Source organism: Dipodomys ordii, unplaced genomic scaffold (genome assembly GCF_000151885.1).
Source record: "Dipodomys ordii isolate 6190 unplaced genomic scaffold, Dord_2.0 Scaffold68, whole genome shotgun sequence".
Lineage (NCBI taxonomy): Eukaryota > Metazoa > Chordata > Mammalia > Rodentia > Heteromyidae > Dipodomys > Dipodomys ordii.
This window is the reverse complement of record NW_012267284.1, coordinates 5,106,436-5,128,354: the sequence shown is the minus strand read 5'-3', so window position 1 is coordinate 5,128,354 and position 21,919 is coordinate 5,106,436. Positions and strand designations below refer to the sequence as shown.

At 53.0% G+C, this 21,919-nt stretch overlaps 2 protein-coding genes across 3 annotated transcripts in view; one reads left to right on the top strand and one right to left on the bottom strand.

Annotated features, from left to right (window-relative positions):
- Window positions 1-21: 21 nt before the first annotated feature.
- On the top strand, window positions 22-14,184 carry Znf316 (zinc finger protein 316). Of its 2 annotated transcripts, none has more exons than XM_013023553.1 (6): window positions 22-72; window positions 4,173-4,561; window positions 4,759-4,871; window positions 5,429-5,555; window positions 6,018-6,131; window positions 10,693-14,184. In XM_013023553.1, the coding sequence occupies exons 2-6, from the start codon at window positions 4,201-4,203 to the stop codon at window positions 12,990-12,992; spliced, it is 3,015 nt and encodes a 1,004-aa protein (XP_012879007.1). In that variant the 5' UTR covers window positions 22-72; window positions 4,173-4,200; the 3' UTR covers window positions 12,993-14,184. The 2 variants fall into 2 exon arrangements, with proteins under 2 accessions (XP_012879007.1, XP_012879006.1); XM_013023552.1 differs by lacking the exon at window positions 22-72 and adding an exon at window positions 3,249-3,358.
- A 4,751-nt stretch (window positions 14,185-18,935) lies between these two features.
- Window positions 18,936-21,919, bottom strand: part of Znf12 (zinc finger protein 12) — a 19,319-nt gene continuing 16,335 nt past the window's right edge. The window contains exon 2 of the mRNA XM_013023390.1: window positions 18,936-21,332. Within this exon, the coding sequence (XP_012878844.1) occupies window positions 19,492-21,332 (1,841 nt within the window). The 3' untranslated portion in view covers window positions 18,936-19,491. The remainder of the gene's footprint in view (window positions 21,333-21,919) is intronic.

The window sequence follows — 21,919 nt, the reverse complement described above, 5'->3', positions numbered from 1 at the left end:
TCCAGGAGGGGGCCCGTCGCCGCCCGCCGCGGCTCCGGCGGGAGGTGGAGGCAGGCTGAGCACCCCCAGGAGGTAGGGAGAGAGGGCCGCTTTTCCAGGCCCCCCCCCACAGCCTTGCTTTGTAACCTTGGTGGGGGCCCCCACGGCTGAGCCTGCCCTCATCTGCAAATGGAGGCCCTGCTGGGCCTCTATGCTAAGTCTTCTCTTGCCAGCAAGGGGGAGGGGGTGTCAGGTTGAATGGAGCCTGGGGTGGCCAGAGAGGTGGGAGAGGAGTCAGGGTTAGGTCAGAGTGGGGATGGGCCCCCAGGAAAGGGAGGATCCATCCCTAGCTCAGCCTGTGCCAGCGGGAGGTTTGGCAGTTGGTTTGGTTTAATCAGTGTGGGTAGGTGGGGTGGTGGCTGTTTCCCCCCCACCTCCCCGCCGGCTGCCCCCTGGAATGGAGAATGGCTGTCATGGGTACACCTGCACCAGGAGGGCAGGGATTGCTGAAACCCAGGGAAGGGCGGTGAGGGTCATGTTGGCCAGGGAGGGCCATCTTCCTGGTGGAGACCCAAAACTCTGAAGGGCCTTGCAGTCAGTGGTGCAACAGGGAAAGAAGGTGACTAGATACGAAGCACATGCAGGTGTGTCCTGCAGCCTCCCTCCCTCGCCTCCCCCAAGTGGGTTTCCCTGGTGTGGACACTTTGGGGGAGGTTCTAAACTTTTCAAACTTGGCCACTTCTTTTGTCCTTGTTCTCTCCTTGTCCCATCTTGTCACCTCCACTTCTAAATGTCTGTAGCATTTTACCTAGGGTTCAGGAGTCCAGTGGAGAAGAGGGTCTGGGAGGACTCAGAGGCTGAGATGATGAGTTTTGTTTTTTTTTTTTCTTGCCTGAGCTTCTGACCTAGAGTAAAGGCTGAATGAGTTTCTCCCAGGGCTGAGAGGCTGCCTGTGTGTGTGATTGGGGGTGGGGGGAAGAGGGAGGGAGAGTACGATTCTAGGGATGACAGGGAGACTTCAGAGCCTACATTGCTCTAAGTTGTGACCTCCCTACCCCTGAGGTCCATTTTCTGAGCCTTGTGCTATGAATTCTGGTCAGGCATATAGGGGGGGCTGTTGTTGGTCCTGGGCTTGCCTACTGACCACTGACGGGGCTCTGCTTCCTTTCTGGTCATGAGTGGGTAGACTTGTCAGCAGAAGGGACTTTACCTATTGCCCTCTTTGGAGACAAGAGGCTCCAACAGCCGCTGTGAACTAGGATCCTACTTCAAAGCCCCCTGTCCCCTCAGCTGTAGTCCTGTTCTGGAAGATGACAGCAGGGCCTAAACTCTGAGTTTGATAAATTCATGTCCATCACATCAACTGTGCACCTTAGACACTGCTTCAACAAATACGGGAGAGCTTACTCTAGGTCTGGAATGGGGATAGCAAAAGGAGCTCCCACTGTCCCCCAGTTAACTGTTCTCAGGTCAAGAAAATGTGCTACCAGAGAAGAGAAAAAGGACTGGCACAGGATGGCTGTGGAGCATCATCCAAACAGCGGGAAGAGTGCTGGGGGAGGGAGAGGACTAGGGAAGCAGAAGGGTACAGTGAGCCTCTGCAGTGATGAGGCAGGGCCTCTGTATTCCCAAGTCTCCGCGTTTCCTCCTTTGTTGGGTTCTTAAATATCATGGCCTCACTCTGGGGTGTCTGAGGTTGCTGCCCTAGGTGGTGGCCAGGTAGAAGCTAGCTTTGCTAGTGTCTGGGCTCGCCTGGAATTTGCAGCCTGAGGCCTGAGAACAGCCTTCCTCTTGGTGGGTGGTGGTTGGAAAACTGCTGGTGAGTGTTCGCCGTGTCTGGGCAGGGCTGTGGCCTAGGGCAACATCAGGACCAATGTTTCTACACTCCAGCATCTTCCCACAGGAGAGGAAAAGGCTGAGGCAGGCAAGGCCTCCCTAGATTCAGTGTGTGTGTGTGTGTGTGCGCGCGCGCGCGCGTACATGTGCGCTCACTCATGTGCGGGTTCTGGGGCTCGTACTTGAGGGTGTGGGTGCTGTCCTTTAGCTTTTTTTTGCTCAAGGCTAGCACTGTACCACTTGAGTGATAGTTCCTCTTCCAGCTTTTGTGGTGCTTAATTGGAGATAGAGTTTCTCGGACTTTTCCTGCCCAGGCTGGCTTCCAACAGAGATCTTCATATCTCAGCTTCCTGAGTAGCTAAGAGATAAGCAGGACTGTTAGGACAGAAGTGGCATCTGGATGCCAGGTGGTCCTGGTTCCTAGTCTTAGTGAGTCTGCAAAGAGGCTCAGTTTTCTAGATGTTGAAGTATGGGTTTTAAACAGCTGCTCAGAACAGTGTGGGAGATGAGCATGTGCCATCTGAGCAGAGAAGTCCAGTCCTTGGGTAGTCTCTTGTGTGTCCACAGGCATTTTACTCAGGCTGCTGCAGTCTGATTTTAGTTGTTTTCCCTCTCATGTGGTCGTGTGGCCTGCACTTCAGGATCCTTTGGGAATCATCTTCAGGGTTGTGGAGTGGTCCAGACTTGCTTTAGAAATGTCTCATTAGACTGGATATGCTGCAGGGGCCAGTGCTGGTGTGAGACTCAGTCTATAGCCAAAAGGTAACCACAGAGACAAGCCAAGTCAAGATCATAATCATGGGCTGGGAATGTGGCTTAGTGGTAGAGTACTTGCCTAGCATGCTTGAAGCTCTGGGTTCAATTCTGTAGTACCACATAAACAGAAAAAGCCAGAAGTGGTGCTGTGGCTCCAGTGGTAGAGTGCTAGCCTTAAGCAAAAGAAACTCAGGGACAGTGCCCAGGCCCTGGTTTCAAGCTCTACCACTGGCAAAAAAAGAAAAGAAAAGAAAAAAGAAAAAGATCATAATCATGACTGTCCAGCCTGTGGGACTCCACAGGGGCTGGGGAACGACGCACAGCAGGGCCCCAGAGGGCCCCAGACACAAGGCCCTGAAGTAGTGTGGCTGGTATGCCCTTTACCCCTGGGTTAAGCCATCTGTGAACTTGGCAGGAGAGTGGACCCCATGGGCCGAGTCTCATCCTCAAAGTTGAAGGAATGTCCCAGGGCATTTTATTCATCTGTTTTGGCCTGGCAATGAGCCCACCTCCATGACCCTCTGAGCTTTTCCCAGATGCCCTAAAATGCTGCGGGAGGTAAGGGCAGAGGGGAGGACGACATGTTCTCATGGATCCCTTCTCTTGCCTAGCTCTCAGGAAGGAGCCTGGCCCTGCTTGATTCTTAGCTCTGGTCTCCCCTTCCCCCCATACAGTCCAGCAAAGCTGCAGATCCTGCCTCGTGCCTGTCCAGCCTTGGAAGTGTCTGAAGTCTGGCTGTGTGCAGGCCTTGCCACCTTCTGCCTGGTTCATGCATGCTGAAGGCTGGGTAAGCACTCTGCTGGCAGTGGGCTGCCTCTGTAGGTTAGGCTCAATTATCCAAAAAAATATAAGCAGCCATGGTCTATATTGATTACCTCTTGTGGTTCCCGAGGACCCAGACTCTGTAAAAATGCTCTTTGTACCCAACAAAAAGGATGGCAGCTTAAAGCCAGGTTCTGGTGGCCAGAGAGAAAGTGTGGAGGATATGACCCAGGGATTTCCAGTGAGGGGCTCTTGAGCAAGTGAGGCTCTTTGTGGATCTGGAATGGGCCAGTTACATAGTATAAGATGATGGACAGCCGGGTGCCAGTGGCTCACACCTGTAATCCTAGCTACTCAGGAGGCTGAGATCTGAGGATTGCGGTTCCAAGCCAGCCCCGGCAGGAAAGTCCGTGAGACTCTTATCTCTAATAAACCACTAGAAAACTGGAAGTGGCGTTGTGGTTCTAATGGTAGAGCACTTGCCTTGAGCTGAAGAGCACAAGGACAGCGCCCAAGCCCAGAGTTCAGGCCCCATGACCGACAAAAAAAATGATGATGGAGGGGCTGGGAAGGTGGCTCAGTGGTAGAGCGCTTGCCTTGCATGCATGAGGCCCTGGGTTCGATTCCTCAGTACCACATAAGCAAAAAGAAAAAAGCTGGAAGTGGCGCTGTGGCTCAAGTGGTAGAGCACTATCCTTGAGCTGAAGAGCTGAGGGACAGCGCCCAGGCCCAGAGTTCAGGCCCCACGACCGGACCCCCTAAAAAAAAATGATGATGGACAGTGTCCTGGTCTGTCATCAGCTCTATTGGCTGCATCTGTTTCTCCACCTGTGTTTCAGGCCAAGCGGAGGCTTGCTCCCCAGGAAGATGGCAGCTCTTCACAGGACTTCAGATCCCTCGGCTGTCCAGCTGGAGAGGGTAGAGGACAGAGTGGAATGTGGTACTGACCAGGAGGAGGAGGAGGAGGAGAAGCAGGGAGAGGTGGAAGATTTGGAAGAAGAAGAAGAGGAGGAGGAGGAAGAGGAGGAGGAAGAGGAGAAGGAAGCACAGGTACAGAAGGTGGCAGAGGTGGAGGTGAAGGCCAATTTGCTGGAGGAGGAGAAGAAAGAGAAGGAAGAGGAAGAGGAGGATGAGGAGGTCCTGGCAGAGGAGCCGAGTCCTGGCTTGGAGACGGGGGATCAACATAGCCATGATGGTGACACCAAGTCCACAGTTCTTCTGAGAAAGTGTAAGAAAAAGGAGCAGCCCTTGGGGGAGGAAGAAAAGGGGCTAGGGGGGGATCCAGCTGGGGAGAGCTATGGGGCCCCAGGGGGAGCTGGAGCTGTTGGCATAGCCCAGCACAGGTTTTAAAATGAGGGAGCAGCTAGGTTGCTGCAGCTCTGCTTGCTGTCTGAACACTGGCCTCTCAGAGATCTTTTCCTTCAGCCCTGCAGGCTTCCCGGCTTGTAGTTACTGCTCTAGATGAAGAAGAAGAGGAGGAGGAGGAGGAGGAGGAGGAAGAGGAGGAAGAGGAAGACTTCCTGACAGCTGGGTCCCAGGTGAGCTGCCCTCTGATTTGGAGCAGGTCATCAGGCAGGGTTTCCCCACAGTGCCTCTCCCACCTGCAATCTGGAGCCCTCTGTGGGCAGCAGACAGGACAGGACTGTAGATTCCAGACAGAGGGGCTGAGCTCTGCTTGTTCAGTGACCTCAGAGACCTAGCTGTCCCCCAAGGTCAGGTTGCTGTCCTCATCTGTCCAGGGCCCATTTCCATGCTGCTCAGTGAAATCAGCCAACGGCGCCTACACTCATCTGCACAGGTGCCCTTGCCCCTGGAGTAGGTCCTCACTGTTGACTTGGCTGTTGACATGGAGGGGCTGTGAGCCTTGGTTTTATGCCTCCATAAGATGATCATTTTCCATCTAATCTGGAGTCCTCATCTCTGTATGGGAATGGCCCTCACCTCCAGGGCTGGAGTGCAGCCAGAGGAGGCCCACAAGGTATCTGGGACCCCATCCAAATCCACATCGCAGGTCCTTACAGTGTTCTCACGGGTGGAGCTAGCAAGCTCCCTCAGCTGTTTACCTGGAGCAGCTGACCAGGGATGTGTTTTCCAGGGATTGGTGACCTTTGAGGATGTGGCTGTGTACTTTTCCCTGGAGGAATGGGAGAGGCTGAATGTGGAGCAGCGGGCCCTCTACCAGGAAGTGATGCAAGGGAACTATGGGATCCTGGTGTCCCTGGGTAAGGAAGGAAGGAAGGGAAGGGAAGGCAGGATGGAGGGAGTAGAGGGAGGGAATGCAGGTGGGCAGGCTGGCCTTTGGTTCTCAAAGGCTGTCTGCTGGCATGGCTGTGGTGGTGAAGCCAAGGAGGAGCTTCTCAAGCCCATGGTCTCAAATTGGGCAGGTTCTGAGGCTAGCCTATTCCAGGGAAGACCTATCACTGCCTTGGCCTGTGAGGTAGGGAGGTGAGCCAGGTGGACCCATTCTGTGGAGCTGCTGGCCCAGAGGCTTGGCTGGGGAGCAGGGGAGGGTTGGGGATGGGGCCTGGTAGGAGAGTGGGGTAATGAGGGCAAGGCTTTCAGGAAGGGAAGCACAATCTCCAGGGCAGAGCAAGGAGACGAGGGCTGGACCTGGAAGCAGGAAGCAAAGCTCTGTGGTATGGGGTCTCCTGTAATGGCTACTCTTTTGCTTCTCTTTTGGGTAGGATACCCAATCCCCAAACCAGATTTGATTTTCCGCCTGGAACAAGGGGAAGAACCTTGGGTCCCAGATAGCCCCCATCCTGAGGAGGGCGACATTGTCACTGGAGTCTACACAGGTGAGCATGACAGGGGATATGGAGATCTTGTCAGACTTTGGCCTCTACCAAAGCTGTCTGCAGGCCTGGAACCCAGTCCTTCTGCCACCTCCACTGGTCAGTGCTAGTGGTTTGTAGGTTGAGTGGCTTTGAGAAGACAGAGCTGCTGTGTGCCCTTACCTCTTGATTTCTCCTGTTCTGGCTCCATAAGAGCCTACAGGCAGGCTAAAGAATGGCTCCCAGTTTATGTTGTAGCCTGTTTTTTTTTTTTTTAAATACTACTTTTTTAATGGTATGAAAATGATGTAAGGGCTGGGAAGGTGGCTCAATGGTAGAGTGCTTGCCTTGCATGCATGAGGCCCTGGGTTCTATTCCTCAGCACCACATAAGCAGAAAACACCTGAAGTGGTGCTGTGGCTCAAGTGGTAGAGCACTAGCCTTGAGCTGAAGAATTGAGGGACAGTGCCTAGGCCCACGGTTCAGGCCCCAGGACTGACAAAAAAAATGTGCAGAGGGATTAGTTATGTAAGTCTGGTTGTAGCCTCTTTTTTGTTGTTTTACAAATGAGAGCAGCTGTCAAGGTGTTGGTACAAGTTGCCTTGTAGACCACAAGTATATTCTTTCTGCGTCCAAAATCTTCACGAAGCCTCTGACTTCTCATTTGTCCACTTCTGGAAAAAGGGCCACTTCAGATGAGCCATGGCTGACTGTGGCCTGGGTGGGCAGTTCTGGGCCTTGTGCAGAGACTTGGGGACAGGTATCGAGCCTTGGGCCTGTTCAACTTTGTGAGCTCCACTTGATTCGTGTGAAGAAGAATTAAACCTGTGGATTCCAGCCCGAGAATGTCCAACTTGTGGTCAAGTCAGGGTACCTTGTGGAGTCTGCAGCCACCCTAGGGTTCTGTGGGGTTGGGTGGGGGTCCTGGGCCAGCAAGGGTCTATGATGCTGTCAGTCTGGGAGGGGGTGCTAAGTAGCTATTATTGTCAGCCATCATTATTTTCCTTCTTGTTGATATTGGGCTTGGAACTCAAGGCCACACATTTGTGAGGCAGGAGCTTTACCAAGTAACCATGCTCCAGTCTTAAACTTATCCTTTTTTGTGGCATTACTGGGGTTTGAACTCAGGATCTTATGCTTACTAGGTAGGTATTCTTCCTGCTGGGCCATACCCCCACCCTCACTGAACTCATTTCCTGTCAGCCCCAGTTTGCTCTGGAATGGAGAATGTGGCTGCAGGCTGCACATGGTGTGTCATTAACTGGCTGGTGTGTCCCTGCCTGGTCGATGGTCTGGCCCTGAGTGTCCATGCTGAGCTGCTGTTCTACTTTCTCAGATAGACTCATTGTGCCCCAGTGTCCCTGCTTCCTTGTTCCTGCACCCCCTTCCTAACACATTCCGAGTGGGCACTGGGGTTGCTCACCCTTGCATATCTGTGGCATCCAGAATACTCATGGTGAGTCAGTGATGGCTCCTATAGGACCTGGTACTGTGGGGTGGCTCCTGCACCTCTACTGAAAGTGAAGGGTAAAAGACAAGCACAGCACCCAAATAGAATTTACACAGGAGAGGACAGAGTTGAAGTTTCAGAGGGAGTAAGAGGTAGATGATTAGCAGCAAGCAGCCAGGGGCCTGGAGCCCCCATGAGAGGGGACTCCTACAGGTAGAGGCAGCAATAAACATCGGGAACCTCCGAGAGGCAGACTGTTGAGTGGAGGGGACCTTGGATATCAAGAGTCCCATTTCTAGTCCTAGTCAGGGGACTGGGAGGGCCAGCTTATCCCTGGCCTGGGAATGCTTTTTTCCTTGCAAATCACATGTGAGGCTGAGTGCTGGTGGCACACACCTGTAATCTGAGATCTAAGGAGCGGAAGCCAGCTCTGGCAGGAAAGTCTGTGAGACTTTTGTCTCCAATTAACTACCCAGAAAAAGCCAGAAGTGGCTTTGTGGTTCAAGTGGAGCCATTGTCACTGGACATCTCAGGGTCAAGAACTAGAAACCCTGAGTCATTTCAGCCATAAAACAAAAACAAAAACAAAAAAAAACAGGATGGAGCCATCTCCTGGGCAGGCCAGCTTCTCCAGGATCCCACTGGATCCTCCCAGTGCTGCAGTGATTTTGAGAGCTTCTCTTAAGACTGCAGCTAGCCTTGACCTCCCCAAGGTATGGGTGCCCTTCCTCTCCCTTGCTATGTGTTCTCAGTGGTCTCTGTTCTCTTCATGCATGTTTAGGACAGTGGCCTCTACCCAAGCTTTGGGGGTAGTAAGGTGTGTTCCCCCATTGGGGGTGGGGGTCAGGGTGGGGCTTGCTCATTTCCCTAGTCCACTGGCATTCCTACTGCCCCTGCTGCTTTCTGAACAGAGAGGTGAGTGGGAGGAAGCCATGGGGACCCACCACCCTCCCAGCTCCTGGCAGCAGGGGTGCCTACCTGGCAGCAGGTGGCCCTCACTGGCCCGGTATCCAGTGCTGTGACTCTCCTGATATAGCCAAGTGTTTTTAGTCTTTGACTGTCCTGAGGGGTACAGACTCGTTTGCTCACAAATCTACAAGAAACAGCCATTCCTTAGTGTGGATTCCCTTCATGTTAGGGTGCTCTACTTACCATCTACTTCAGACCCTCATCAGAGCCTGGGGAAAATTCTTTTACCCAGCCAGGCAGTCCTGAGGCCCAGCCTTCCCACACTGGGGAGCAAAGAAGAGCACTCAGCCAGGAAAGGGCGGGGGGACTTTTTTGTGCCACTTTTCTCACTAAAGTGGCCATGATAACCAGATGCTGTTCATTTAAACTTTATGTTTACTCTAGTAGTATAATATTATTAGCTATAGGAAATGTAGACTGAATCACAAAGTATTGCTGGGTGTGATGGTGCGTCCCAGCCACTAGGAGGCGTAGCTTCTAAGAGGCTCATGGTAGGCCCTGCCTGGGCAAAAAGAGGAGACTACCCCCAAAATAAGACTAAAACAGGGCAAGGGTGTGGCTCAGTGGGAGATGAGTAGTGATAGATCACCTCCCTACCCAGTAAGCGTCCCTGAGTTCTAATGCCAGTAACATAAAACATTAAAACATTACAAAATATAAAAAGAATTACCCAGTATTTTGTACTCCTACTTGATCAGTGTGTGGCATTGTCACTGCTGTGGTCAGGTCTCTGCACTTCCATCTGGCTTAGTTTCACTTGGCACTCTGCAGCATCCTCCCATGTCACTGGGTGACCCTTTTGTGCAGAATGGGGGCCTGGAGAAGGGCAGCGTTTGCCATGAGGGGCTCTGAGGCTTCCAGGGCTCTGGTCCTTCCTTGAGCTCTAGCTATGGGCTAGAGTCTGGGGGGAAGCCAGGTGGGTTGAGGTGTGTCCACACTAGCTGTATGTTCTTGAGCCTTCCAGATGCTGTGTGCTCTGATCACCTGGGCTGCCAGGGTCTGGGTGATTTTTTCCTGTGCTACCTGAGTAACTCTCTCTGGGTACTGTGATGGATATAAACTGATTCCAGAGCTGTGCTCAGTGCTAACCCCACAGAGGGAGAGGTTGGAGTTCATCTTAGAGGAGGTGGCAGAAAGTCTGTAGTCTGGTGGCTTGGGGTCTTAAAAGCAGTTTCAGAAGACCCACGCTGAGGTGTCTCTGGAGGGATTAAAACCCTGCAGCACAGCCGCTGGGACCTGTTGGGCTGCCCCCAGGCCACTCTGCCCAGTGCTGCTGTGGGAGTGGGAGGAGCCTCTCACTGCTAGTGGAGCCCAGCAGGGGCTCAGCTGCCAGCCATGCTGTGCTGTGCCTCTAGGCTGAGCTGCTGGGGAGACAGCCCCATCCATGCCTTCCCTCTGTGGGCCCAGGATCGCTGTCTGTCATGGCTTAGTTTGGGTCTCACAGGAAACTGCAGCCAAACTCACCCATTTTTTTTTTTTTTTGTCGGTTGTGGGGCCTGAATTCTGGGCCTGGGCACTGTCCCTCAGCTCTTCAGCTCAAGGCTAGTGCTCTACCACTTGAGCCATAGCGCCACTTCAGGCTTTTTCTGTTTATGTGGTGCTGAGGAATCGAACCCAGAGCCTCATGCATGCAAGGCAAGCACTCTACCACTGAGCCAACTTCCCAGCCCAAACTCACCCATTTCACAGTCTCTTGTCCTCTGCAGCTGACGAGCCCCAGATGGCCTGGGGAACCAAAACCTGAGCCTTCCTGGTTAGGTGTTCATGCCCCTTCCTCACCAAGTCCCCAGCCACTGGTAAGTGGCTTTACCACCAGGGACCTGCTGGGGCTGGCAGGGAAGCAGACCACCTCTCAGTTGCGTGGAGGTCTCCGCCTACAACTCCTGACCCGCTCCTATCACATCCTCTTTTTTTCTTTTTGGGTCCGGTCGTGGGGCCTGAACTCTGGGCCTGGGTGCTGTCCCTCAGTTATTCAGCTCAAGGCTAGCGCTCTACCACTTGAGCCACAGCGCCACTTCCGGCTTTTTTCTTTTTGCTTATGTGGTGCTGAGGAATCGAACCCAGGGCCTCATGCATGCAAGGCAAGTGCTCTACCACTGAGCCACCTTCCTAGCCCCTATCACATCCTCTTATTCCTCTCTTCTGGCCCAACTTTGTCACCTCCAGGAGCCTGGTACTGGACTGACGACCTAGAGGACCATGAGGAGGAAGACGATGAAGACTTCTTGGCAGAAATGACTGAGGAGGAGAATGAGCCACCTGGGCTGTGGTCTGCCGCCTATGGAGTTGGGGACGTGCCTGGGACCTGGGGCCCCGACGACTCGGATTCCGGGCAGACTGCGGAGGGGTGGGGACCGGACTCGGGTGGCCTCGGAGTCCTGGCAGATGAGGCTGGGGCAAAGCCCTTCTTGGGGCGGGAAGAGCTGGCGCCCTGGGCGTTCCCAGTAGTGGCCGCCCCAATTGGGCGACCGGAGACCACATGTGACGTGTGCGGCAAGGTGTTTCCGCACCGGTCCAGGCTGGCCAAGCACCAGCGCTACCATGCAGCTGTCAAGCCCTTCGGCTGCGACGAATGTGGCAAGGGCTTCGTGTACCGCTCGCACCTGGCCATCCACCAGCGCACGCACACCGGCGAGAAGCCATTCCCGTGCCCGGACTGCGGCAAGCGCTTCGTCTACAAGTCGCACCTGGTAACGCACCGGCGCATCCACACCGGGGAGCGGCCCTACCGCTGCGCCTTCTGCGGCGCGGGCTTTGGGCGCCGCTCCTACCTGGTCACGCATCAGCGCACGCACACGGGCGAGCGGCCCTACCCATGCCCGCACTGCGGACGCAGCTTTAGCCAGAGCTCGGCGCTCGCGCGCCACCAGGCCGTGCACACCGCCGACCGGCCGCACTGCTGCCCGGACTGCGGCCAGGCCTTCCGCCTGCGCGCCGACTTCCAGCGCCACAGGCGCGGCGGGGGCTGCACGGAGCCCGGCGGCAACGGCTCGCAGCCGGAGCCCCGCAACGTGGCGATTGCGCCTGGGACCGAGGAACTGGAGGTCGGGCCCGAGGAAGCTGAGGAGCCAGAGACCAGCGCCGCAGACGGAGCCCCTGAGATCGACGAAAGAGGCGCAGAGGCCTCTGTCCTCGAGAACACTAAGGAGCCGGAGCCCGGCCAGCGGCCCCTGGAGGTGGGCAACGGCCTAGGAGAGGGCCAGGGCCCCTCCTCACACCCGCTCGGCTTCCACTTTCCTGTGCACCCCAAGTCCTGGCTCCGACCCGACGGCTTCCCAATCTTGGGCCTCCCTGAGTTCGGAGAGCGTCTGCCAGCCGACGGGCGCCCCGTGCTGGGTCCCCTGGGGGGCCCGCTGGCCCTGGTGGAGGGCGCGGGGCTGGCGTGTGGCCCTTTCAGCGGTGGCGGAGGCAGCGGCGGTGCCGCGGGCGGCGGCCTGCGCGCGTTCGGGCCAGCCATTGGGGGGCTGCTGGCCGAGCCGGCGCCCGCCGCGCTGGCCGAGGAGGAGAGCCCGTGGATCTGCTCGGACTGCGGCAAGACGTTCGGCCGCCGCGCCGCGCTGGCCAAGCACCAGCGCTACCACGCGGGCGAGCGGCCGCACCGCTGCGCCGACTGCGGCAAGAGCTTCGTGTATGGCTCGCACCTGGCGCGCCACCGGCGCACGCACACAGGCGAGCGGCCCTTCCCGTGCCCGGAGTGCGGTGCGCGCTTCGCCCGCGGCTCGCACTTGGTGGCGCACGTGCGCGGCCACACCGGTGATAAGCCTTTTGTGTGCGGCGTGTGCGGCGCGGGCTTCAGCCGCCGCGCGCACCTGACGGCGCATGGGCGCGCGCACACGGGCGAGCGGCCCTACGCGTGCGGCGAGTGCGGTCGCCGCTTCGGGCAGAGCGCGGCTCTGACGCGGCACCAGTGGGCGCACGCGGAGGAGAAGCCGCATCGCTGCCCCGACTGCGGCAAAGGCTTCGGCCACAGCTCGGACTTCAAGCGGCATCGGCGCACGCACACAGGCGAGAAGCCCTTCCGCTGTGCCGACTGCGGCCGCGGCTTTGCGCAGCGCTCCAACCTGGCCAAGCACCGGCGCGGGCACACGGGGGAGCGGCCCTTCCCGTGCCCCGAGTGCGGCAAGCGCTTCTCGCAGCGCTCGGTGCTCGTGACGCACCAGCGCACGCACACGGGGGAGCGGCCCTACGCCTGCGCCAACTGCGGCCGCCGCTTCTCACAGAGCTCGCACCTGCTCACGCACATGAAGACGCATCGAGGCCCGGCTGCGCCTGGCGCGGCGCCGGCAGCCCCTTCGCCCAAGACCCCAGCGCCCAAGGGACCGGCGAGCGCGAGTCCTGGCCGGGGCCTGGGCGGCAGCGCCCTGCTGGAATTCGCGGGAGGGACGAGCTTCGGCTCGGAGCCCGCGGCATTCGCGGGGCCCTCGGGCACCTACGCTGGGAGCCCCGGGAAGGAGAGCGTCCCGTGAGGCGCCGCGGCCCGCGCGCAGCCCACCCCGCCGAGGGGCGCCACCCATGGCCCCGGCTTCCCTCTCTCCCGCCTAAAGAACGAAGTCTAGTGAGGAAGCAAGGGGAGCGGTGGGGCAGCCCCTAGAGCAGACGGCGACCCCCACCCCACCCCACCCCAGCGGCGGGCCAGGCTATTTATTGTGCCCGGATTCCCACATGCGCTGCTGCTGGTCGCCGATGGTGTTCAGGGCGGGAAGTTGAGGAAGAGCGCGGGTCAGCGCCCGTGGGGAGACCCGGGTAGGTGTTGGCCCCTTCCCCCCTTCCTCAGCGGGAGCTCAGGGCCCTTCGGTCGTCAGTGGGCCCAGAAAGCCTTGGGAACGCCAGGCAAGGACCGCTTTGGTCTCAGCTCTCTCCACCCATCCCTTGGCCCTGGTGGCCAGAGGTGGTGGCACTCGGACGTCCTTGGGGTGCCCTCTGGGTTCCCACAGACCCGGGCCCCATCGTCGTTCCCTGGACTGTCCCCTCCTGCAGCAGGCAGACACCCGGGGCCCTGCACCTCGGAGCCCAGGGCTCTTTTAGCTTTCATTGCCCAGTGCGGGTCCAAGGATCTCCCCTTCTGTCCGCCTGGTGCCAGGGCCCCCGCAACCTCCGAAGGCCATTTTAGCTGCTTCTGTCGTCGTCCACACTACATTCCTGCCCCACTGGGGGCCGAGAGGTGGCAGGCCACACCTGAAGGGGGTGGGCCCGAACCCCTGGCACAGTGACACCAAGCAACCAGCTATGCAAGCTCTGGCCTGGTGGACGGCAGTCGCCGCGGGCTCAGGGCTCAGGAGAGGTCACCTCGCATTATACTGTATGGGCCAGAGAAGTGAGGTTTTGAAGCACTGCATTCCCTTTTAGAGCTAGTTCCTTCTGTGTTAGTGTAGACACGGCCGCAGGGGTGAGAGCCAGCGGCCAGGCTGCTAGGTGCTGGTTGGGTTGGTGTGGTAGTGGCGGGTGGTGGGTTGGGAGGAGAGCAGGGGTCTCAGGGAGGCCCGAGTGCTGGGTCATGGCCTCTCTGCCCCAGGCCTTTTCCTTCCCATGTCTTCTGGGATACGAGCCTCGGAAGGAGCCAAAGCAGGGTGGGCCGGAGGGGAGCCCGGCCCCAGCCCTAGGGCCTGGCTACTTCAGCTCTGCCCAGCAGCTGTCGGCAGGACCTAGCTTTAATAAAGATGGCGAAATGAGCTTTCCGACTGGACTCAGTGCTGTTGCGGCCCCTTGAACTGATCAGAGGCTCCGTGTGGCCTGGAGCCCACCTTGTTTCTGCAAAGGGTTTGTAGTTTTCTTGTAAGAATCTAGATTTGGTCCCAGAATGGCTCCTAGAAGTCAGTTCCAGGAGGACCACAGGGCTCTGTGGTCTTGTGGGCACACCCCCTTCGGACACAGGTGTGTAGTACATACTGCCCTGAGATACCACGGGGTGGGGGTAGGCAGAGATTTTTATTTTTTAAGGAGCTGTACAAAGGGATTACAATTTCCTAAATCAAGTTATGAGTTCAGTGCTTCTTGGGCAAAGTCACACCTTCCTTTGCTTTTGGGGGGGCCAACCTGCTGGTGGTTAGAGGGGCAGGGGGCCTCCCTACCTGGTGATCTAGATATGCCCAGGCCTTTCCTTTGTGGTCTGAACACCATGTGAGTTTATTTTGGCAGGCCTGCCTGCTCCAATGCCACATCCAGCTCCTTACCTAGAGCACTAAACGCCTGCTTGTAAACTCATGCATTTTCATTTATATCCTAGGAATCAGCTTTCTCATTCTTTTCCTATGGAGGAAATAGGGAATTATGAACCAGATGTCCTTCACAAATGTGACGTGGGGGTGGAGAGTGGGGTGAACAGCACACGGCAGCCTAAGGTGAATATTGTGTAGTTGAATACTGTGACCTAGTTAAAAGTGGGTGATGTTGGGGGTTCACTAAAAAAAATTATGAGAGCTGAAAGATTCCCTGACAGGGAATTCCCTGATTAAAGTCATTTCATTTTTTCCTTCCCTCCCTCCCTCTCCTTCCTTCCTTCCCTTCTTCTCCTCCCCCTCCTCCTTCCTCTTCTTTCCTCCCCTTTCCTCTTCTTTTCTCCCCTCCCCCTCCTTTTTTTCCTTCTTGTCCTGGGGCTTGAAACCAGGGTCTGGGCACTGGCCCTGAGCCTCTTTGTGCTCAAAACTGGTGCTCTACTACTTTGAGCCACTGTGCTACTTCTGGCTTTTTGTGAGTAGTTTATTGGAGATAAGTCTCACAGACTTCCTGCCTGAGCTGGCTTTGAACTGTGATCCTCAGGTCTTAGCCTCCTGAGTAGCTAGGATTACAGGCCGAGTCACTGATGCCTGGCTTGCATATTTTTGGTTGTATGGGAGACCCCATCTCAATCCAGAAGCAAACACACTCTCCCACATGAGCCTCACCCCTAGTCCTTTTTGCTTTAGTATTTTTCAGATAGGGTCTAGCAGTGTAAAAAAGCATTGTAAACCAAAGCTTATTAAGGTATGGTGGTCATTCACCATACCTTAATTCACCAACATACCAGAGGAGCTGTGCCAGGAGGGTGTGCAGGAAGGGGGAGGCCCAGAGGCCATCCGTGGATTGGTGAGAGGACACTGGAATTCATGGAATTGGTTTCATCTAAATGCCCCATGGGCTAGATCAGAAGGCTCAGGTTCAGTGAAAGTCCCCATAGAGAGCCTTAGTGTGTCTCTTAATGACATCTACCACAGTATTTGTTTGGTGTCTAGTTTTGTTTTGTTTTTCTTGTTGGTTGTGGGGCTTGAACCCAGAGCCTAGACACTTCCTGAGCTTTTTCGCTCAAGGCACTCTACCACTTTGAGCCATAGCACCACTTCCGTGGTGTCTAGTTTCTTAAGTTCAAAATATGGCTTTGGGGCTGTTAAATAACCAATTCCAACTCATTAATCTGGTTTTCATCTTCTTGACAGATATATACAAGTAAACCCCTACAATTCCTCCCCCTGGGCCTTGGAGCATAGGTCCATGCTCTTGGCTGCCACTCTGGGTGGGGGGTATCTGTGGTAGGTGGGGAGTTTGACAGCCATGGCACTGTGTGGCTGAGGAGCTGCTGTTACAACCCTAACCCTAGGTTCCCTTCCTCACCAAGCCTTCTCCTGGTGGCCTGGCTTAGGCTCAGTTCTGTTGGGAATTTCCTTCCCTGCCATCCATAGTAGGTTACCTCCCATCAGTTCCAGAGCAACCTCATTTAGGACTATCAAAGCAGAGTTTGGCCCACTTGAGTTTTGGCTTAGGGATAATCTGATTTTGCAAAATGTTCTATTTTGTGTGAAATAATACTTAAAACCAATAATACTTAAAACCAAGATCAGGGGCTGGGAATATGGCTTAGTGGTAGAATGCTTACAAAGCATGCATGAAGTTCAATTCCTCAGTATCACATAAACAGAAAAAGTTCCAAGTGGCACAGTGGCTCAAATGGTTGAGCACTAGCCTTAGCATAGAGAGGCTCAGGGACAGAGTCCAGACCTTGAGTTCAAGCCCTAGGATCAACAAAAAACAAAACAACAAAAAACTGCAAATGTAATTTAACCATGCTGGGTTTTTTTTGGGGTGGGGGAGGAGGGGGAGGATTAGTTATGGAGCTTGAACTCAGGACCTTGATACTGCCCTTGAGCTTTCTGCTCAAGGCTAATGCTCTACCAGTTTGAGCCACAGTGCCATTTCCAGTTTTCTGGTGGTTAAGAGTCTTATGCACTTTTCTGTCTAGACTGGCTTTGAACCATGACCCTCAGATCTCAGCCTCCTGAAGCAGATAGGATTACAGGTGTGAGCCTCCAGTGCCTGGCCAATTTATGGTTTTTACACATGAAAAGGTAGTACTTCAGCTCAGAGCATAAAATTAAATACAGGGAATTGGACTAATCAGTTGAAAGCAGACAAAATTAGACCCTTAACACACACACACACACACACAATTTCTAGTAACAATCCATGTTATGTGTTAGAAAAATTGCTGTTAGGTTCCAAAACTTAATTTTGTGGGTCAAGGACAGGACAGTTTAAGAGAGCATACACATTTAATTGTTTCAAGCTGATTTACAATGTTAAGGCTATTTACATAAAGCATTTACAGAAAATAATATAAATATGTCTCCACCCTTCAAAATAAGTGATTTGCCTAAAGTCCATTTCTGAATTTCTTAACTTCTACAAAAGTATAACTCTATCAGAATGTCTTTATCACAAACAGAACATTCTAAGTCAACTGGCTTAAAAACAAATTGTGTCTCAAAATGGAAACAGTGGAGACCTTGAAGTGACAAGACTGCCTGGTTCAGTGGCATCTGGATACCACCTTCTTCCAGCCTTTCTGTGCAGGCCATGATCTGAGTATAATCCATTGCTGAGAGGCTTTGCCATGAACGATGTCTGCACAAGATAAGGCTCACCAAAGACCCCACTTCACCTTGACTTGAGTCCAAGGATTACCGAAACCTTTCCCAGAAACAACCTGTGAGCTGTCTTGTCCCTTTTGTCTGTGTGGACATGGGTACTGTAAACTGCCCCATTAGCAGTGAGAAAGGACTTTCCCTCCTGGCTGGAACTCAGCAGGACTGACCTCATGCCCTGTGAGGAGGATGGATGCCCACAGTGACCGGGGGAGGCACCCACAGCGCCTGAAAGTGTTCTCCATTCCTTCAGCAATGGGGGGAGCAGGTGCACAGAGCCGAGCACATTCATAAACACTAATGACTCAAGTCAGAAGACAGCACTTCCTCTAAACACATTTATGAAAGCATCCAGAACACAGGATGAGAACACAGGAATGAGGACATTGTGAAGTGCATGTTTTAGCTGTAGAGTGCAGTAAGTACTAAAGCTATTTCTTGATCCTGAAGACTTCTGGCTTAATTAAAACGGAAGTTTTTGTAGCACTTATTACCTATTTTACACATGTATCTTTATCTCCTTTGCAGACCCATCTATACTTGAAAATATAAACATTGTCTTCTTAGTGGAGGGTAATAGTTCATTATCAATAGCAAATGCACTTAATAAACCAGGGGAGGAATACAAGGAAAGTATATCTAACCAAGTATTTGTGGCAGTTCATATTAAAATGTTAACAAGGTGCTACTTAGAATGGGTGCTCTTACCACATGTTACAAACTAACTGAACATGTAATTCCTATAATGTAACATGCTAAAAACCAAACAAAACCTTAACTATTATATTCCTTGGGAACAGTTTATTATGAGTTCAATGTAGGCATGGTTATCCTGATGAGTTTATATCTATTTCTACTGCGTATATTTCTTCTTCCTTTTTTCACTTTTCTTTTACAAAAAATGTTGTATCAGAAACATGTCCTTTAATAGTAACAACATTCAAAGGAGTCTATTTCCTACACTGCTCCAATTGAAAGAACTCCCTGATAAAGCAGTCTGAATCCATGGTGAAATATATATATACATGCTATTTGTGCATTTTCTCCCATGTAGCCTGGCATCTAGTGAGACATGTGCATGTGGCCATGTTAGTTGTACAGGGCTTGGCCACATTCACCTGTGTGAGTTTGCAGATACACATGTCCCGTAATATATGGGAGCCAGTTATGATTCCAGAACCTGGCTAGATGCTCAAATCATTACATAAATTGATGCAGTCGACATATCCTCTCACATACTGTAGTTTTGGGGCAGTACTTCAGTTTGAACTCCATGCCTTGTGCTTGCAAGACAAGCAATGAGTTGTGCCTCAAGCCTTTCTAGTTTTAGTTAAAAACATTTTTTTTTGTCAGTCATGGGCTTGAACTCTGGGCCTAGGCGCTGTCACACTCTTCAGCTCAAGGCGAGTGCTCTACTTCTTGAGCCACAGCGCCACTTCCAGTTTTCTAGTGGTTTATTGGAGGTAAGAGTCTCATGGACTTTCCTGCCCAGACTGGCTTTGAACCATTATCCTCAGATCTCAGACTCCTGAGTAGTTAGGATTATAGGCGTGAGCCACCGGTGCCTGGTGTTTTAGTTAAAATTTTAAACAAGGCTTTCATTTTTGCTTAAGTCAGCCTGGAATTCAATCCTCCTACTTATGTTTCATGTGTAGTTAGGATAGCAGGTATGTACCAACACACCCAGGGTTTTTGTTGAGATGGGATATCCTACTAACTTACTGCTGGCCCTGAACCTTGATCTTTCCAGTCTCTAGTTTAAGAGTATCTGGGATTACAGATATGAAGCACTGCACTTGGCCCTTTTGTGTACTTTTCAATGCTCTCTCAATTAAGATTACTTACCTAATACAATAAAATGCTATATAAATAGCTACTATAGTGCATTTAGAGTATAATGACAAGAAACATTTGTAATGTTTGGTACAAATGTAAATTTCCCCCAAGTACTTTTACTGTGTTTAATCTGTGGATTTGAAGGCCATGGATACAGACAGCTATCTGTACAACAGTGTCTGATTGCAGGCAGGAGTGTCTAGCTCACCACACTGAAACTTTGAGCTGAGGTCTGACTTCAGAGAAGCCTTCCCACATCCACTACATCCACATTCCCTCTCCTGTGAATCCTTTGATGGCTATTGAAGGCTGACTTGTGGTAGAACTTTTTCCCACATTCCATGCATTCATAGGGCTTCTCACCCGAGTGGGTTCTATAGTGCACAGTGAGGTAAGACATCCGTGAGAAGGCTTTCCCACATTCATTACATTCAAAGGGCTTCTCTCCTGAGTGGATGCGGTGGTGGATGGTGAGATAGGACATCTGAGAGAAGCACTTCCCGCACTCATAGCACTCGTAGGCTTTCTCTCCGGTATGTGTCCTCTGGTGTCTGTTAAGGGCTGAGTTCTGGCAGAAGGTTTTCCCACACTCGCGGCACTCATAGGGCTTCTCTCCTGAATGGATTCTGTGGTGGATGGTGAGGTAGGACATCTGAGAGAAGAACTTGCCGCATATGTAGCACTCGTAGGGCTTCTCCCCACGGTGAATCCGGCGGTGTCTGCAGAGGGCTGAGTTCTGGTAGAAGGTTTTCCCACACTCGCTGCACTCATACGGCTTCACCCCTGAGTGAGTCCTGTGATGGATGGTGAGGTAGGACAACTGGGAAAATAACTTCCCGCACTCGTTGCATTCGTACGGCTTCTCCCCAGTGTGTACCCTCTGGTGTCTCATGAGGGCTGAGTTCAGGTAGAAGGTTTTCCCACAGTCCGCACACTCATACGGCTTCTCTCCCGAGTGGGTTCTGTAGTGCACAGTGAGGTATGACAGCCGGGAGAAGAACTTCCCACATTCATTGCACTCATAGGGCTTCTCGCCCGTGTGTGTCCTCAGGTGGGTCGTGAGAGTGGACTTGCGGCAGAAGCATTTCCCACACTCGCTGCACTTGTAGAGTTTCACGCCAGTGTGAATTTTCTGATGGTCATTAAGGGCTGACTTCTGGGAGAAAGTCTTCCCACAGTCGTGACACACATAAGGCCGCTCTCCCGAGTGCGTCCTCTGGTGTTGGGTGAGGTGTGTCTTCTGGCAGAAGGACTTCCCGCAGTAGCTGCACTCATAGGGCTTTTCTCCTGAGTGCGTGCGCTGGTGCTGGATGAGGTGCAACTTCTGGTAGAAGTTCTTTCCGCACTCAGTGCATTCGTAGGGCTTCTCCCCTGTATGAGTTCTCTGGTGGACAGTGAGGGTCCCCTTCTGGCAGAAGGATTTCCCACACTGGTTACATTTGTAAGGTTTCTCTCCTGTGTGAGTCCTCTGGTGGATGATAAATTTTGACTTTTTACAGAAGGATTTCCCACACTCACGGCATTCATAGGGTTTCATTTCCATGTGTGGTCTCTGATGGACATTGAGGTCTGACATCTGGAGAAAGGCCATTTCCGATGCATTCCAGTTATAGGACTTTTCGTCCACATGATTAAAAACTGGGTCCTTCGGGAAGGCTTTCTGGCAGTCAATGTATTCAAAGGGTTTCTCTAAAATATGAATTTTCTGATAAAAATTCTCTTCATTCAGTGTGTAAGCATCTCCATTTTGATGATCTGAATTACCTCCAGGATGGGCTTTCTGAGGCTTCATGTGGAGGAGCGACTTCCCACATCCACTGCACTCGCTGGGTTTCATGCTTGCATAGCTTCCATCACTGCTAATGTATTCTGGAACACAGGCCAAACTCTTTTCACACAAGTCACACTTAGAGGCTATTTTCCGAGGAACAAGGTTCTTCTCTACACTGAAAGCTTTCCCTGAAACACTGCTTCCCTCTCCCACCAAGCTTTTGTTCTTGTAGAACACAGGTGGCCTTGAATGTTTAGCTTTACCTTCCCATGCTCTGTTCATAAGGTTGTTCTCTCGCCAGACCTCATCTAAAAAGAGGCAAAATGAACCAACTTTTGTACAACTTCCGACACAAGACATACTGAGACTGGAACATAGCATTTCATCTAGAGGTAAGCCCTGGACTCTGTTTCCAAGTGCTTCCTCTTACTCTTTTGTTTGGAATAGCAGACACACTCCAACAAGGGGGAGAGGAAGTAAACTGACAAAAACACAGCATCTATGATGATGGTTACTCTGTGTTCTTTTGTTCACAACAGGGCATGAGGTAAAATCCAGAGCAGGGACTGGCAGACAAGGATTTGGATGGAAGAATGAGTGTTATGAATGGACTCACACGCAGGAGAATGGACAGGACAGGAGCCCTGCTGCACAAGGAGGGGAACAGGACTATGCAGCAGGGCTCCACCTGGTAATGGATGAGTGCCTTCCTTTCTACTACTTCACATCATGGTGGAGGGAGGGATCAAACTTGAGGCCTCATCATCTATATTACAATTTTTTTTTGGGGGTCCGGCCGTGGGGCCTGAACTCTGGGCCTGGGCGCTGTCCCTCAGCTCTTCAGCTCAAGGCTAGCACTCTACCACTTGAGCCACAGCGCCACTTCCAGCTTTTT